Here is a 20,409-nt window from a genome sequence, read left to right as displayed (position 1 = left end):
GTCAATTTTAATGGAAGACCAAGAAGAACTCGGTATTTCTTCTTTTTCAACTGCCTTTCGAATTTGTACATCCGTTTTAAGATATGAAGGATATTTACATAATTTCTTATTTTGTAGCCAAATTTTGGGTATTACTTGGATACCATCGTAGAATTCAACGACGACGAATCGCCGACATTTTCCTAGGAAATTAAAGAAAGAATATTTACGAGTCATCATGTTAACAAGATATCAATTTGTATAAATTTTTTTTACATATGTATAAATTGTCTTAATTTATAATTTTATCAAAGCAGTGGTATCAACGCAGAGTACTAAATTAAAACTCAGTATTTTGATAAAATTATAAATTAAGACAATTTATACATATGTAAAAAAAATTTATACAAATTGATATCTTGTTAACATGAAAGCAGTGGTATCAACGCAGAGTACTCCTAGGAAAATGTCGGCGATTCGTCGTCGTTGAATTCTACGATGGTATCCAAGTAATACCCAAAATTTGGCTACAAAATAAGAAATTATGTAAATATCCTTCATATCTTAAAACGGATGTACAAATTCGAAAGGCAGTTGAAAAAGAAGAAATACCGAGTTCTTCTTGGTCTTCCATTAAAATTGACCGGATTTTTGGCGAGAATTGTAAGAATTTAAATAAATAAGAAAGCTTATATAACTTTTTTAGTTTTACTCATTCATCATACTGAATAATATGTTTTAAATATTTTCAGCGTTCTTACAGAAAGCTAATGCGAAAGCAAAAATGGCCTTATATATACATCAGATATGGATACTGAAAAAGAAACAAAATATTATAGAAAATTTAGAGCGAGAAAAGTTTTATATTCATCCGACAGCGAAGAAGAGTCATATACAAGTACATGCACAACTTTACCGTCTACTCCATGTCCTCCCGTAAAACGTGAGTGATTATAAATAATTTTATTGCATGTATATACAATATATATATATATATATATACACATGCAATTAAATATATATATATATATATAAATACTGAAGTAGAACATAAAGTCAAAATAATGTCAGACGCCGAATTGATCAAATTTCAAGCCTAAATTTGATCAATATGACATTACATTAATATTATTTTAACTTTTCTGTTTAACTTGAGTAACTTACATCTTTTATAAATGTTTAACACGATTTTTATTTAATCAATATAAAAGGTCAACGAATAAACAATACAAATAAAGAAGAACAACGTGATACTTCACGTTTAATTACACATTCTTGGGATTTAAAAAAAAAATATGAAGAATCACAAATTTCAGACTTGAGTTCCCACACATCATCTCTACAAGATGAGCAAATTCATTAAATATCTTTAAGTAATAATAGGTGTAAGATTAAATTTAATATTTATAAATATATTAGCCATAATTATGAAAGAATGTAAAAGAGATATGTAATTTTGTACATAAAACATTTAAAATAATAGATATGATATTAATATCTTAGAATGTGCCTACATATTCTGGAAATACACATGTGTGTGTGTGTGTGTGTGTGTGTGTGTGTGTGTGTGTGTGTGTGTGTGTGTGTGTGTGTGTGTGTGTGCATATATAAACATTAAGAGAAAATTTAAATTTTGGCAAGTGTTTATATATAAACTTGGCCAAAATTTAAATCGTCCTTTAATTGCTATTTTGATTTTGAAATATATTTATAATATATTTTATGTGCAGATACGAATGATTATGATACTTTGTACAAGAGAAGTGAATAATTACCTAACATAGCTGCAAATTAAAAAAATTTAGACAATTTCACACCTTATCGGCATATTAGTAGAAAGGAGGAAATTGTTCGATCAATTATATATCCGCCAGAAAATCGACATATAAATAAGGAAAAGGAAAATGATAATTTAAATAAGTTTCCCCAAGCTGGAATTGGTATGTAAATAATATATAATAAATATATTATGCATAATATATAAGGCATAGTTTATTAATAATCATTTTTTAATTATTTATATGATTTTATGTATAATAAATTCTATATGTAACTCTATATATACATGCATAGACACACACACAAACGCGCGCGCGCGCACACGCACACGCACATATAAATTGAATAGTATATTGAACACAATATACATTAATATATATTTATATACTTTTGTACTATTTATATATATTATATATATTTACACAGATACGCATGCATACACACGCACAGACATGAACATAAATGTACATATATTTAAATAGTATAAAAGCTATGTAAAGCTGTGAACATTTATTAATAATAAACGCTATTTACAGTAAATCAATTAAAGAAACTGACAAGACAAATAGTGGCTATAAAATATGATATGAGAGATGTACAATTGCTATTGGATAAGTTGGTGGACAAAAGTAATAAAAGCACAAAATGCAATAATACAAAATATTTTAATAAACGCGCTGAAAGGCGATTTCTTTTGGAAATTAGAGCTCAATTAGTGGAAATTGAGGAAATTTTAAAAACTAATTCCCAACTAATTCCATAAATGTATAACCAGTTTTTTACAATAAAGCCTCGAATTTCGGAAAAAAAACGGCGGAAGCAAAGTTGTACACCTAATAAATTTTATTTTCAAAATTTTAATATAACTTACGATCAGAAAAGTAATTCTTCAAAGATAATACATGCACTATATTAATTTTAATAATTAATCGAAAAAGAAGTTACAATAATAAAACTTTTTCAGGATCATACTTCACAATATCTCAAATTCTGATCAAAGAAAAATACACCGAAGGATAATGTGGTTTAGGCATTTCAAGGCAAGATATGAAAACGAGAAGAAACAGACTCTTAGATGCGAAAGTAATGATTCAAGGATGGACAATTAATTATCTGTAAAAGATGAGAACGGTGAAAAAGTATTTTTAAAGGTATTCCTTATCGAAAGGTAAAAAATATTAATTATATTAACTATTATGTACTTTGGTAAGATATTTTTAGTATGTTGTAACGTTATTGTAGAATTATTTGTGTATGATTAATCGATCGTTATTTTTGTTTGTGCACAATAATACATCAGTTTATTTTCAGATTACTTTTTAGAAATTAATGATGAAATGCAACATATGGTACAAGTTTCCAATAACATATATGCCAATCTGAGACTTCTTAAAAAAGTAAATAAATAACAATTTAACTTGTATAGTATCGATGCAATGCTAGAAATTGTGTTGTGCAATGGTCTACAGGCTCTGAAGCCATTATACGTACATGAACAAAATTTTAGCATATAAAGAAAAATATAAACACAATAAGACTTAGACAGTAAGCGAATTCATCAAAGATAGTATTTTTTAAATAGTTCTCGTCTCGTTGTAATTGATTAATTAGCGTTTACTGTCTAAGTCTTACCATAAACCTATTATTAATAAATTTTACATATGTTTCAGATGGACAATTTATACATTACTTAATGATAAATAACATATAATTTGTCACAGTCAATTTTTTCAGTTTCGTACACTTTATATATATTTTTTTAAACAAAAATATTATTTTATAAATAAATTATAAATTACAAATTATTAATTATTAATTATAAATTACTAATTATAAATATATTATTCGTAATTTCAAATTTTATAAAAATTTGTTTACTTTATTAAACTTTTATTGACATATTCGTGTGTAATTAAAAAAAAATTTTTTTTTATTGTATAAACTTGTATGTTATTTGGTTGTATATATTTGTATATTTGATATTATGTTTACAATAAACAAAATTTTTTCATAATTTTTGCATTTTTATGTTTTTATTACAATTATCTTTTTTTAGTAATTAAAATAGAAATAAAAAATCGACTTAAAATAAGCGAATAATTTTTCCATTTCATCAGTTGTATTTTTTATATTGAGATATTTATTAATACGTTTATTTTAGTAATTTTGCATTAAAAATAATTATATATTCTTGGCTTTACAGAATACATTTTTGTATGTATATTTTGTACAATTAGTACACAAAAATTTGATTAATTAATATAATCTTATAATTTATATATAATTTAAATTTAAAAAATTTTAATTTTTAATAAAAAAATAATCCATAAATAATCTGTAATATTTAGTGGATGTCCATTATTATTCAGTGGAGTCATCCATCATCCAGAAATATCTATAATTTCTCTATATTATATCTATATAACATCCATTAATACGTCTAACAGATGTAGAATGGAAGTAACAAATGCGAAACTATGGATGTCTAGTAGAAGTCCATACGATGTTAAGTGAACGTCTAATGGAGGTTTTGAATCTCTATAGTGGACGTCTATTGTACATCCATTAGAGGTTTTTGCTCCGTGTGAGTTGTTAAATAAATTTAAATATTTTGTAAACTAATTTTAAATATCTTGATGTGCCATAGTAAAAACGTATCTCATATCTTCATATTTTAACCTTTCTAAAAATTACTTATGTAAAATTCATTATATGTATGTATGTGTTAACCGGATTTATATAACAAGAAATCCTATTCCAGCAAACACACTTTTATAACTATGTTATAACGATTACATAACTCAGTGTAACCGAATATAACAAGTAATATTACAGGATTGTAATATATAATACCAATTCGTTCCTTGTAATTTCCCACTTAAGAAAGCAACAATGTTATGTAGCAATTATACATTTAACTACGACAATTATATAATGTTATATTATTGATACGTTAAGAACATAATTATAATAAAATTAACATATTATTGCTATTGATTTGATATTTATATAATTTTTTATATGAATCTCATACAGAAATTAATGTATATTAGATATCTACTAGATATTCTCAATGTGGATTAGGGATATCCATGAATATGTAGAAAACAGCTATTAGACATGCTTTAAATATTTAAATGTTAGAAATAGATCTTATAAATATCCACAGGATACGTAGGCCAATATCCATATAGACATCCATATCAATAGATATTCATGTAAATATTCAATGAATATTAATGTAGGTATCCATTGTATGTTGATTAAATTTTGGTCACAAAATGACTAATTAAATGTTCTAAGTGAGTTCTGAGTGAGGTCTCTTGAGATCCGAAAATGATATCGATATATCACATTCACGGAACGTCATTTTCTGATGTTTGTTTGACGGCTAAATTAAGACCAATTACAGTAATAATATATAATAATACATATTAATGTAATATATATGATAGGCAAATTTAAATAATTTAATTTATAAAATTAAAGATTTTATTTATAATAATGAATGGAATATTTCGAATTTGAAATTATATTGTTTTCTTTTATTTCAAATCTGATAACTTTTTCCGTTTCGAGGCATATTTTTATTACACTTGTTGAAGGATATATTAAAAACTATCACGATATTTTATTTATATAATTTTTCCCAATTTACTATTATCAATTAAAGCATAAACACAAGTATCATACATGATATATTTAATTAAATACCTAACAATAAATCCAGCAATATAATAATTACATTCCTATCCTTCAGCAAGTGTAATAAAAATATGCCTCGAAACAGAAAAAGTTGTCAGATTTGAAATAACACACACACACGCACGCACGCACGCACGCACGCCCGCCCGCACGTGCGCACGCACGCACGCACGCTCGCACGCACAAGAGACGTAAATCCGATCGTGCAACCTCCACGCGGTACACCTTGAATAATGCGAATGCTGGCGGTATGTCAACTTTGAAGCTTCATATCTTGGGAATGACTTATGCAAAAAACAAAAATAAGTAGTGTTTTGAAAATATCTCGACGAGGGCTACAAGAATATGTAATAAAAAATAAGAGATTTCGTTTACGAAAACATTGATGAGCTTCACCTGATCTTCAATAAGTCACTCAAGGTCAAGTCCACAATTTTTACCATGTGTCCCCCTCAATAACCTACAACTTTTGTCTGAAAAATTTTTCCATATTTAAAGCCGTTTCCAAGATTCAAGGATGGGGTCTGACTTTAGAGATACCCTGTATAGGGACGCTCCTGAGACATAGCGTTGCACGCGCAATCCGCAGGCGGCACCTCAGATATCGGCCCGAAAAGGACATCTAATTCCGAGCACTGACTTAGAGCACCACCACGAACGCGCGCATCTCGGGCGTGTAAAATGGCGGTCCTTCGATTGGGTACACCAGGAGGCCTATCAACAATTCAGATATACAGGGTGATCCAAAACAAGTATAGTGTACTTGAAGGATCGTATTCCTGAATCAATTCTAAGACAATTTTTCCTTCATGAAAATTTCGCCTGAAGCTTAGTTTTTAAATTATGAAAAGAAATAGTGAGCGAATTACGGGACAAGTACAGAAGGTAGGCAGGGGCGGCGCAACACACCGTCTGCTGCAGGCGCTTACGCGAGGCGCTCGCCACAGCTGATCGAGCGCTACAGCGTACTGGTCATATAATTCGCTCACTATTTTCTTTTATAATTTAAAATCTAATTTTCAGACGAATATTTCGTAGAAGAAAAATCTTAGAAATCATTTAATGCGGGGTCTATAATGCGAGTCTCAGAGACGCGAGAACGGTCGTAACATTCCTTGTTTCCGGTCATAGGACAGTCGTATTCATAGTCGCTCGAATTGGTTCAGTTCCTATTCCAACGACTACGACCACAATATGTCGCTGCGACGAACCTATCAGAAGAGAGCATTGTGTATTACGCATTAAACAGACTAGCAGAAAAATAGCATGAAGTAGGGAAAAAGGTTATGTTCATTACCATGAGTTCTAACGTTTTAAATATGGATTTCCAATATGAATATTTGCACGAACATTCTGTTTTCTGATTGGTTATTATGTTACAATCTAGCAACTTGTGACAAGCTATTGTAGACAAGCATCATGACACGCGACTCTGCGATTTTAAGACTGCGACTTAACTGAAGGACATTGCGACTGCATTGTAGACCCCGCATAAGAATACGACTTTAAGGACGAACGATTGTTCTAAATCACCCCGCTACAGCGCTCGATCATCTATTGGCTATACGCGATGTGTATGTGTGTGTGTGTGTTTGTGTATGAGAACGTGTACGCATATTACATACACGTACACACACATACATTCATCGCGTATAGCAAACAGCTGATCGAGATACACTCCCTCTCTCTCTCTTTTTCGCTCGCCTTCTCACTTGCTCACCACTCACTTCTTACCTTATACAGTTTATAATTGCTGCACGGCCGTGGATGCGCACAAGAAATGTTTTTTTATTAACAATGAGTTCTTTTTACTTATTTTCGACACTTTTATCGATCGAGAAGTCGTATCGACCTTTTACACTTTTACACTCACGCACTTAATCGATGAATCGATGAAAACAATTATACAAACGATCACTACCGATTCAATAATACAATTATCAATTAATAATTATTTACAATAAATCATTACCGATTATTTACTGAATCACTTAAAGAAACGCGTTAAATACATAACGAACGTTACTTTGACGCGGAGATCGCGCGACGACAACAAGCAGGTTATGTCGGTACTACGATACTAGCGCTGCCGATCGCGAACTGCGAACGTGTGTCACGTGATAGACACGAGACGCTACCATATCTTATGATTGACTGAAATTTCGGCATTTCAAACGCAATAATTTCGAAAATAAAATATAAAATAATAAATAATAAAAAATTAAACATTTAATAATCGTTTTCTTTTTTTTTAAATACCTTACTAATCGTGCCTCCGCTTTTCTTTCCCAAACAGGACAGATAAAAATTATTAATTTTAATTATTAATTATTATAATATAAAATTTTAATTATTATTTAATTATTATTATTCTTGTTTCTGCAAATAGAAAATGTTCCATGTAAAAATGTGATGGTCGTTCTGAAAAGAGCAAATTGTCTTTGATCGCTCTGAAAAAAGCGGATTGGTTTTATAAAAGGTGCTCAAAATGACCGCCATCCATTCTAACGCAAGCTCTCATGTGTTTTAATAAATTTTTTTCGACATTGTTCATTACTTCTTCTTCGATAACCCAAATAACATGTCGCAATCTTGTTTCTAAGTCTTCGACATCCTCAGGAAACGTTTTATAAATTACTTCTTTATAATATTCCTATAAAAAAAATCTAGAGGATTGAGATCCGAAGATCTTGCTGGCCAACGTATCGGGCCATACCGACCCATCCAGCGTCCAGGGAACTGCTCGTTTAAAAAATTTGTCATAATTCTAGCGTTGTGTGGCCCAGCACCGTCTTGTTGAAAAACAATTTTGTTTCTTTGTAATAATGGCACTTCTTTCAAAAAATCTGGTAAATTATCTCTTAAAAGTTCCACGTATGTTTGGCTAGTTAAAATATTTGGAAGAATAATAGGACCAAGTACTTGATTTCCCATTATTCCATTCCACACATATTTATTTTTCAACGAGTTTGGAAGCTTCTGAGTCGGGTGACTCTGGGATTCTCTTTGCTCCAAAAATGCATATTATGTGAATTAAAAATTCCTTTTCGTGTGAATAATGATTCATCACTGAATATCACATGAAAAGAGAATTTGGGGTTTTGATCTACTTTTTTCAGAAAATCTTCGCAGAATGTTCGTCTTGTATGGTAATCCTCTGGTCGCAAAGTTGCACGCGTGTGTAATGAAATGCGTGTAAGTTTTCTTCTTTGAGTATTTTTTGTATAGTTGTGTAAATAATGTTCTTGAGCAACCACCCGAATATTCGTTTCAGGATTCTGCTCGAAAACACGTATAACGCGCCGTCTCCAAATTTCTTACATCGCGATACCTTCCAGTGTCGTGTTTGTTTGGAAGAATACTGCCAGTCTCGTATAATTTTTAAGCTGCTCTAAGTATGACGGCAGCCGATGGATATTCTATCCGATTTGGATATAATTCGGCGTACCGTTTTGCAGCTACGTGATGCTGCCCGTGACACTCGCTAAGTGCCATCAGCATATCGTAATATTCTTCTTTTATGTATGTTGTCATATCGTACATGCTCTTAATGCTTCTAATAATCGAAGGATTATTGATTGCAATATCGATCGGCTCGTCTTATTTATTTGGTCCTCGCGGGGGGGGGGGGGTCGATATTCCCTCCACGCCTCCCGCAACAAATAGCACAATTCGGGTAATGACACGCGACACGCGACACCCACTATTCGTTGCGCAACTATATACACAACTATATAAAACATACTCAAAGAAAAAAACTTGCATACATTTTACTATACACGCGTGCAACATTTGCGACCAGAGGATTATCATGCAACGTTCTGCGAAGATTTTCTGAGAAAAGTAAATCGAAATCCCAAATTCTCTTTTCGTGTGATATTCAGTGATGAATCATTATTCACACGAGGAGGAATTTTTAATTCACATAATATACATTTTTGGAGCGAAAAGAATCTCAGAGTCACGCGACTCAGAAACTTCCGAACTCGCTGGAAGGTAAATATGTGTGGGCTGGATTAATGGGAAATCAAGTACTTGGTCCTATTATCCTTCTTGATATTTTAACTAGCCAAACATATGTGGAACTTTTAAGAAATAATTTACCAAATTTTTTGGAAAAAATGCCATTATTAGAGAGAACCAAGATTGTTTTTCAACAAGACGGTGCTGGACCACACAACGCAAGAATTGTAATAAATTTTTTATATGAGCAGTTTCCTGGATGCTGGATGGGTCGATATGACGAGTGAGTCTCGATTGCGCACATTACCGATCGGACATGACAATATTTCCCAATCGGACACAGGCTCGGTCGGACACAGTCCCGATCGAGTGGCCTTCACTTGGACACAGTACAATTGGACACGGTGCAAATGGACACGTTACAAATGGACACGAGATTGTGCACACGGTTCAATTGGACACAGTGCATTTGGACACAGTAATTTTGGATACAGTAGCTTTTGGACACATAAGAAAATACGCATCGTTTACTTGGACACCGCTCAATTGGACACTGTTCATTTGGACACCGTTCGTTTGGACACAGAAAGATGCGCACCGTTCATTTGGACACCGTTATTTGCCCACCGTTCGTTTGGACACCGTTCATTTGCCCACTGTTCGTTTGGACACCGTTCATTTGCCCACCGTTCGTTTGGACACCGTTCATTTGCCAACCGTTCGTTTGGACACCGTTCATTTGTACACAGAAACATGCGCACTGTTTGTTTGAATATGTAACAGATGGAGAGAAATAAAAATCATTTTGGGAAAATATAATCAGTATTCTTATAACACTTTATACTGGTAAATCTATGTAAAATATGAAATCGTGAAAAGGAGATACATTTGAACGTTATAATATCTGTCAAAATAAAATATATTCATACTTATATATCTCTGATACTGATGTCATTAATTTTACATTGCTTTTAGCACTTTGTTTAGCCTTTCGCATATTTGGATGTCATGCATGGATACAGTGGGTTCCGCCCCCCCTGCGGGGGGGCTCCACTTCCGGAAGATATAACCTAACCCAAACCTATTTCTTATTTAAAACAAAAATTTGGTGTGGATTACGTCGTATAATTTAAATCAAATTTTGGTGTCCAAACGAACGGTGTCCAAACGAACGGTGGGCAAATGAACGGTGTCCAAACGAACGGTGGGCAAATGAACGGTGTCCAAACGAACGGTGGGCAAATAACGGTGTCCAAACGAACGGTGTCCAAATGAACGGTGCGCATTTTTCTGTGTCCAAACGAACGGTGTCCAAATGAACAGTGTCCAATTGAGCGGTGTCCAAGTAAACGATGCGTATTTTCTTATGTGTCCAAAAGCTACTGTATCCAAAATTACTGTGTCCAAATGCACTGTGTCCAATTGAACCGTGTGCACAATCTCGTGTCCATTTGTAACGTGTCCATTTGCACCGTGTCCAATTATACTGTGTCCAAGTGCACCACTCCCGTCCCGATCGGACACAGGCTCGATCGGACACAGATCAATCGGACGCAATTCCGATCGGACACATATGGTTGCAATCGGACCCAGGCCTAATCCGACACAGGCCCAATCGGACACAGACCCAATCGGAATTGTGTCTGATTGGGTCTGTGTCCGATTGAGCCTGTGTCAGATCAGGATTGTGTCCGATCGGGACTGTGTCCTATCGGGTCTGTGTCCGATTGGGAAATATTGTCGTGTCCGATCGGTAATGTGCGCAATCGGGACGATCCCGGTATGGCCCGATAGGTTGGCCCGCAAGATCACCGGATCTCAATCCTCTAAATTTTTTTTTATAGGGATATTGTAAAGAAGTAATTCATAAAACGCTTCCCGAGGATGTCGAGGACTTAGAAACAAGATTGCGACATGTTATTTGGGCTATCGAAGAAAAAGTAATGAACAATGTCGAAAAAAAATTTATTAAAACGCATGAGAGCTTGCGTTAGAATGGATGGTGGTCATTTTGAGCAGCTTTTATAAAACCAATCCGCTCTTTTCAGAGCGACCAAAGACAATCCGCTCTTTTCAGAACGACCATGACATTTTTACATGAAACATCTTCTACTCGCAGAAACAAGAATAATAATAAATTAATAATAATTAAAATTTAATATTATAATAATTAATAATTAAAATTAATAATTTTTATCTGTCTTGTTTGGGAAAGAAAAGCGAAACGCATGATTAGTAAGGTATTTAAAAAAAGAAAACAATTATTAAACGTTTAATTTTTTGTTATTTTTTATTTTATATTTTTTCGAAATTATTGTATTCAAAATGCGGAAATTTCAGTCAATTATAAGATATGGTAGCGTCTCGTGTCTATCACGTGACACGTGACACACGTTCGCAGTTCGCGATCGGCAACCGGCAGCGCTAGTACCGATATAACCTGCTTGTTGTCGTCGCGTGATCTCCGCGTCAAAGTAACGTCCGTTAAGTATTTAACGCGTTTCTTTAAGTCAGGCTTGCGGCCGGTTTGCACTTTTCGGCCGATCTTGGCTGGAGTCATCCCCAATCTTTTTGTTTTATAGTATCTATGCTGCTCGCGGAGACGTAAGACGCTCGAACTCAGGGACAGTATTAGCTGTAAATCATATGGGGCTTTAGCATATTATGTTATATAGTTAGCATTATTATGTTATAAAGTTAAAGAACACTAAAATGAAGAATACATATATTAATTATATATATATATATATATATATATATATATATATATATATATATATATATAATATTAGGGTATATAAGTTTATTACATAATAAGGCATATATATATATAAAATTTATATTCTTATTTAGTATAACTATATTGTAATATAAAGCAAATCAATCGTATATTTTTAAATTTAACGCTAATAGGTTTTCGCATCACCCTTGAGGTACATAATAATAATAATAAACGTAATAACTCTGTAAACAATAAACAGCGCGTGGAACTATATGCTAAAACCGCATATGATTTACAGCTAATACTAGTCCCTAAGTTCGAGCGTCTTACGTCTCCGCGAGCAACCTAAATACTATTAAACAAAAGGAGTGGGGATGGCTGTAACCAAGATCGGCCGAAAAGTGCAAACCGGCCGCAGGCCTGTTTTAAGTGATTCAGTGAATAATCGGTAGTGATTTATTGTGAATAATCGGTAGTGATCGGTTGTATAATTATCTTCGTCGATTCATCGATTAAGTACGTGAGTGTAAAAGTGTAAAAGGTCGATACGACTTCTCAATCGATAAAAGTGTCGAAAATAAGTAAAAAGAACTCATTGTCAGTAAAAAACATTTCTCGTGCGCATCCACGTGCAGTAATTACAATCTGTATAAGGTAAGAAATGAGTGAGTGAGCAAGTAAGAAGACGAGCGAAAAAGAAAGAGAGAGAGAGAGAATGTGTCTCGATCAGCTGTTTGTAATACGCGTGTGTATTATATACATATACACATACACTCATCGCGTATATGTTCTCATACACATATACACACATACACACCCATCCACCCACACACACATACTCAACGCATATAGCCAACACTGATCGAGTGCTGTAGCGAAGTGGTTTAGAACAATTCTTCGCCCTTAAAAGATTGTATTCTTAAATAATTTCTAAGAGAGATTTTTCTTTTACGAAATATTCGTCTGAAACTTAGATTTTAAATTATGAAAGAAAATACTGAGCGAATTACCGGACGAATACGCTGTAACGCTTGATCAGCTATAGGGTGCGCCTCGCGTAAGCGCCTGCAGCGGACGGTGTGTTGCATCGCTTCTACCTACCTTCTGTACTCGTCCCGTAATTCGCTCACTATTTCCTTTTATAATTTAAAAACTAAGCTTCAGATGAAATTTTCTAAAAGAAAAAATTGTCTTAGAATTGATTCAGGAATACGATTCTTCAGGGACACTGTACTTGTTTCGGATCACCCTGTATAGATCAGTGATTGAAACTTATCATACCTATATCACAGGGTTTCATTTCGAATTTCATCAAATACATTAAAATCTTTATCTGATTCTTTTCTCGATTGTTAGTACTTATCTTTTTATCAATTTTTATTATGACGCTACGCTGATTTTTCGTTATTATTTCTTTTTAAATTATCTTTTTTTTTATACATAATCTTACCTTGTTCGCCGTGAGCCGGTGACACTTCTCTAACTAATTTACTATCTATTAAAACATAACTCTTCTTTCTATACTTATTTTCTTATCACTTTGTCTTTTACTCATAATTTGTTGATTATTTGTACTTATCAGATCTTATTCGGTAATTGCAACACCTTCTACTTCCATTTCATCTTTTGTCTCTCAATCTCATTGTTATCTTCCTTCCTCTTATAATTAGTTCCCTTTTCTTCCTTATTTGCCCCAGTCGTCTTATTAGCCAAGACTTTTCCTATTTTTTCTTCTTTGATTTGATCTGTTCCCGACCATTTTCGTGTACAGCTTCCATAAATTTCAATAATAATTGTAATTTTATCTAATTCTTCCTCAATTCCTATTACTTTTCTCTTCTTGTCTGTTATATTTTCTTTATTTGTCTTATCTTCTTGTCTTATCAATTGATTGACTTTAGTTACTTTTACTAATTTATTTTCTGTATTCACATCTTCCATGATACCTTCTTGTCTACTTAATCTATTCTCCGCATCTACGGAGTACGGATATATATTCGTCCCCCTTCCGACGAGAGACATTATTTTTGCTCCACTTTCCTATTATTTAGCTAATAATAAAATTAACCCTCCCTGCCTTTTAATAAATCTTAATTTAAGTTAAACTCAGAATCTCTATATAAAATCTACATATAACGATATAAAGCCGTGAGCTGCTCGATCGCCCAAAAAAAATTTCTGATTTCATTTTCATTCAAACAGGTTAAGTAATGTATCAAATAATAGATCTATTTTTTATAGCTGAACTGGCTGCTCTAGTTCAGAGTTTATTTTTTTCTCTCTACATTGGAAGGAGAAAGATAAGTTCTGAACTAGTGGAGCCAGTTCAGCTATAAAGAATAGACTCAATAGTGCACTGAATGTATTCAAATAATATTGCTGTTATTAATTAGATAGCAGCACTAAAGGCCATCACACACAAAATTCCACAAGGACGTAAGATGCACGAGTCTAATACTCTCCTATACTGAACGGTGGCAAAATAATGTCGCCGGCCACTGGTGGCGCTAGTAGAATACCTTGTCCGCTTCAACTTCAGAATTCAGAATCCGGGTTTCAGTTATTTGTATTTGAGAGTAAAATATTTTATTATATTTATTAGGGTAAGTTGAAGTAAGCCCGCCAAGGTATCCTACAAACATCAGGTAGGCTACGGTGTCATTACGTAGATAGCTAAAAGCTTCATGTGTCCTGTTCTTATATATAAGTCCGTGGTAAGACGTAAACATAAGAAAATCGACCAATCCGATTGGGATTAGTCAATTTTCTTACGTTTACATCTTATGTCCTTACGGAATACTTATGTGTGATAGTCTTAATGGTCCATATAAATATGGTTGAAAGTTCTTTTAAAATCATAGATATATTATATATAAATAGAGCTTTATCTGCCTGCCAAGATAATAAGATACTTTCCTCCCTCGTGCATATGCAATTGCGCATTCTTCCCGACGACCGAGAAAATAATCTATTGCTGATGAGAAAATAACCTCTTTTATTTTATGTAGAAGATACCGTGTTTAATAAAAATATAATACATTTAATTTCTTGCACTTGTTGATTCTTAAATTTCTTAAAATTTTAATGCAAATTCTTGGCTATTTATCTTAGAAGATGCGGCTCTAAGGCAAAGATGACACAAAGCTCTATCTATATATAATATATCTATGTTTAAAGTCAAAATCCCCCTCTACCAGTGCTTCACCTCCCGCGTCTATAATATTTCTTAATGATTTGTCCTTTAAGTTCGTGGTTTCATGCATTCCAGATAGCCATATTCATAATAAATCGGTAATAAACTAGGCATTGACTTCGATTGTTTATCGACATCGAAAGATTAATATCTAGGTTGTTATAATTCACGGACAACCTGCGAAGGCGTGTTCATTGTCTGTGAATCGCAAAATCTTTACCCAGTACAGAGCACTGCGTAATCAAAATTTTTTTCTTTGCGCTGCGAACAAATTATCTAACAATTAAACTTCAGAGAACGACAGACGCCGATTTTTTTAAAATTTTTTATAGTTTCTCATGTCAAAATATGAAAAAATCTGTCATTGTTTTTAGCTTAAATTGACTTTTTTGAAATTTTTGAAATTTTAAGTAAATACATGACTTTATACATATTTAAAGCAGTATTTCTTAAAAATAAACAAACATAACAAAATGATAAATAAAAAATACGTTCAAAATAATAAAATTTTGTTTTTAAAAGTTTATATTATACGAACATCCAATTTTTGCCCCTAAAGCCTTTCTATCAATTAAAAAACACGTCTTTATGAACAGGATTCTTTGGATAAAAAGATATTAACTATATTAAAAATCTTTTACAAATGTTTAACGAGATTCTCATTAAAAATGTTTTTCTTTAAGCGTAGTGTATTTGTACATTGCATAATTATAATTTGAAATAATTTATTATGATTATTAGATATTATAATATATTTATGTTGCCAAAATAAATGATATTGACATATTTAGATGAATATAACAAATCTTACATCAAAATGTAGAAATCTGAGATGTACAATTTGACATGTAACAAATTTTACATCTCAAATTGTATTAAAAAAATTGAAAAAATTATCAATTAAAATATATGAATGTTTATTATAGTTTATATAAATATAAATGTGTTTTTCAAGGTTTGCAGAAATGACTATATTATCATTGATTTACAAAACGAAGCCGAAGGTCTTGAAGCGAGTATACATTGGCATGGAATTTTTCAAAATGGGTTTCAATATTTTGACGGCGTACCATTTCTGACGCAATGTCCAATTCTGTCAACTAATACCTTCAGGTACGTAATAAATATAATTCAATATTAATTTTAAATGTTGCTTTTTTATTTTATATAATTCTATATAGGATATCGCGGACTTCATGTGACACCGTTAAGACTTTTATGAGATTCTATCGAAATGAAAATTCTAATATCAAAATGTTAAAGCTGTCGATATTCACTATCTGTTTGGAAAGTCTCGTACCTTCAAATAAAACTTCCTAAACGGCTTTACATTCACTCTTTCATTGTCTCTCAGTTGTTTACTCACTCATCTGTCATCGTTACTCTCCGCGGCCTTGACTCAATCCCGATGTCGGTCTTACCTCAGCCAATCATAATCGCGCTCTCATGATCCTTTCGGCGTTCCTACATTAATATCGGCCCTTCACGAGACTCTCGATCATTTGGTTAGTACCCGTCGCGAGGACATGTGTCGTAGTACGCACCGGCTTACATCGCATATTATTTAGCGGTTCTTTCTCAAGTTCGAATCAAGAGACACGGTAGTGTCTCGTGCCAAGTTCATGCGAAGCTGCGAAGCTGCGAAGCACTCCGTATCTATACGCGAGTCGGATAGTTGAGAGTATCTTAGATTATCAGATCTGAATAATGGCTGAACCGATCGAATTCTTATATATTAATAGGCTTAATCGATTCAGCTTGGGTTTGATTTATACCATATAAGGAAAATGTCTTTATTTTTGTTCTACATGTTCTATAAGCAGAGATATTACGACGCAAAGTCGAAATGTGGAAATTTTCATTTAAGAAACGTCATCGTCACTGTCGCTCTAATACGTGTATACACGTACACACACATACAAAAAAATATAATAGTATCACGCTACACGCATATACACGTATACAATACATGCAATATACAAATGTATTAATGTCGTATAGTTCATACGCTCGACAGAAGATTGCACTATTATCGGTGTTTTATGTTATCGGCGCTCTATGTTAACAGCCGTATTCTCCCTTTCTCACTCTTTTCCGTTTTCTCTCTTTCTCTCTCCTTTCTCTTTTCATCTTGCTCTTTATCGTGTTTCCAGGCAATTCGATATTGCTTATTGATTGAGTGTATACGCGATATTTAATATATGAATTATTATTTAAAAGTAAAGCCCGATTACACAAACAAAGTTGCACGAAATACGCAGAAGGTTATTTTATTCTGTATAATATACCGATGATAACTATCTGTAATCCGTATACCGACTATATCATTTTATATATTAAATATTATCCGTATACAGACTATATCCTTTGATATGTCAAATATGTATATAGATAAACAAAACAGTTATGTATACATGTTTATGAATGCATGTGCATAATTTTATATATAGAATGTCCGACAAGTAAGTGCCCAAACGAAAGGTGGAGGTAGATTGGGTCAAACTGCGTCGAAAAGTCCTGAACCATTATTTTTTATAACGCTTAAGAGGATGCCGGACCGTCCTGTTTTACCGGCCATAATAATTACATTTTGTAGATCGAAATTTTTTTATTGGTTACATGAAATGAGAAATCCTTTTCCACGATTTAAGTACACATTGAAACAAAGATGAGACTTCACAAGTTTATGTTAAAAACGAAGAAAAGCTAAAAAATTACAGTTTTTTTTACCGGCTTTTTGCGTCGTCATAACAATATTTGCTTAATATAAAAGTTTTGCAGTTTATATGTACAAAATAAGATAGATTTCCAAATGCATTAAAGAATATAAGTGAACATTTAGAAACGTGTTTAGAAGCCTAGTAAAAAAGATTACTGTGCGCAAAATTTTGTACACTTCCTCTCCAAAAATTTGAATTAAAGCGTAATTTTTGAGTTATAAGCAAAAATAGTTAGCAAATCACGCGTCGAGTACAGAAGGCAGGTAGAAGCGGTGTGGCGCGGCGCGCCGCAGCTGACCGTCCACTTGTTTCGGATCACCCTGTATATACAGGGTGTCCCATTTTAAAGGACCCACTCAAATATCTCAGAAACACTGCGTTAAATCGAAAAATGTTTTAAACAAAAGTTATGTGGCTTGAAGGGGGCCATAAGATGGTGACAATGATTTGACCTTGGAAAATTAATTGAAGGTCATGTGAAGGTCAACTTTAAAGTCTTAAATGGAAACCCCCATTTTTTATTTAGTATTCTTATAGATGACATCGAGAGCTTTCCAAAAAACTATAATAAAGTATTAGTGCAAAAAAGAAAACAAATAATTGTTTTAAAAAATACATTGTAAATAATTTTTTTAAAAACTATTATTTTTTTATACTAATTGATTTGTATCATTATTCTGTACATAAAAGTATTACGGTAAGATTATCAAAAACTAACTATTTTATGAGATATTTAATTTTTTATATCAAAAGATGTCAGATTAAAATATAAAATAACTCAAAAAGTATTTAATAGAAAAATACTTTATTATAGTGTTTTGGAAAGCTCACGATATCAGCTACAAGAATACTAAATAAAAAATGGGGGTTTCCACTTAAGATTTTAAAGTTGACCTTTACATGACTTTCAAATGATTTTCCAAGGTCAAATCATTGCCACTATCTTATGGCCTCCTTGAAGCCACACAACTTTTGTTTGAAACATTTTTCGATTTAACGCAGTGTTTCTGAGATATTTGAGTGAGTCCTTTAAAATGGGACACCATGTATATATATATATATATATATATATATATATACAGGGTGATCCAAAACAAGTATAGTGTCCCTGAAAGATCGTATCCCTGAATCAATTCTAAGACGATTTTTCCTTTACGAAAATTTTGTCTGAAGCTTAGTTTTTAAATTATTAAAGGAAATAATGAGCGACTTACGGGACGAGTACAGAAGGTAGGCAGGGGCGGCGCAACATACCGTCTGCTGCAGGCGCTTACGCGAAGCGCTCGCTACAGCTGACGAATGCTACAGCGTACTCGTCCCGTAATTCGCTCACTATTTCCTTTTATAATTTAAAATCTAAGTTTCAGACGAATATTTCATAAAGGAAAAATCTCTCTTACAAGGAGACCCCGCAACATGATAAAAATGGATTTTGATGGGACTCGGGTATGTTGTAGAGGTATTTGCCCTAAGTACCAGGCTAACGGGAATTTATGCACTACGGCTTGGATTCCGAGAAAATTTACGGTAAAGTTTCACGCGCGGTATGTATACCAGTAACTGTGCTGCGTTGTTGAACAAGCGAGCGCGGCGCAGTAGGCAACGTTCACGGCTGGCACGCTGCTGGCCCGTGTTCAAGTCCCGTCGGCGCGCGACTTTTTTTTCAATTTTTTTATTTTTTTTCTCGTTTACATATCTAATCTTACTTAATATAAATAACAAACATTGCATTACAAAGTTGCGGGGAAAAAAATTGCTATACAACAATTTCCCTGCCTATGACCTCTCCCATTGCAATAGAAGCAGCGGAAATCACGGTTGGCGGTGTATCCGTGAGTAGATTCAAATTTCGGAGCAACGATTCGGAATATTTGAGGGCGTTTGTCAATTCACCCTTCGATTGCTCATCTCTCTCTTCTGTGTCCGATGTGTTTTCTTGTGACGGACCTGGTTGTGGTGGTCCTTCTTCTAGAGCAGCAGCTTTCTCCATGTTACACTTCTTTTATTTTTCAAATTCACTTATATCAGGGGAGGCTTGCGTTAAGGTCTTTCCCCTAGGAAAGGGGAAAGTCATTAACGGTAAACACAGGAGCGAACGGTGCCGAAATACTTGGAATTTCGAAAATGGGGCAGATCGTTGATTTTAACAATAAGAGCTTGTTTTAAAACTGTACACAATCTTACCAAAAACCGTATGTTGTATAGCAATTTTTTTCCCCGCAACTTTGTAATGCAATGTTTGTTATTGATATTAAGTAAGATTAGATATGTAAAAGAGAAAAAAAATTGAAAAAAAATGTCGCGCGCCGACGGGACTTGAACACGGGCCAACAGCGTGCCAGCCGTGA

At 33.2% G+C, this 20,409-nt stretch overlaps 1 protein-coding gene across 1 annotated transcript in view; it reads left to right on the top strand.

The window, feature by feature from the left end:
* Window positions 1-16,661, top strand: part of LOC138934153 (uncharacterized) — a 63,208-nt gene extending 46,547 nt beyond the window's left edge. Inside the window, exons 3-4 of the mRNA XM_070297598.1 lie at window positions 16,297-16,454; window positions 16,523-16,661. Of these exons, the coding sequence (XP_070153699.1) occupies window positions 16,297-16,454; window positions 16,523-16,661 (297 nt within the window). The remainder of the gene's footprint in view (window positions 1-16,296; window positions 16,455-16,522) is intronic.
* The last annotated feature ends 3,748 nt before the right edge of the window (window positions 16,662-20,409 follow it).

This window comes from Polyergus mexicanus, unplaced genomic scaffold (assembly GCF_030449975.1).
Source record: "Polyergus mexicanus isolate NDT 795.1 unplaced genomic scaffold, iyPolMexi1.0 SCAF_6, whole genome shotgun sequence".
In the NCBI taxonomy this organism is placed as follows: Eukaryota; Metazoa; Arthropoda; class Insecta; order Hymenoptera; family Formicidae; genus Polyergus; species Polyergus mexicanus.
This window is presented reverse-complemented; position numbering and strand designations above follow the sequence as displayed.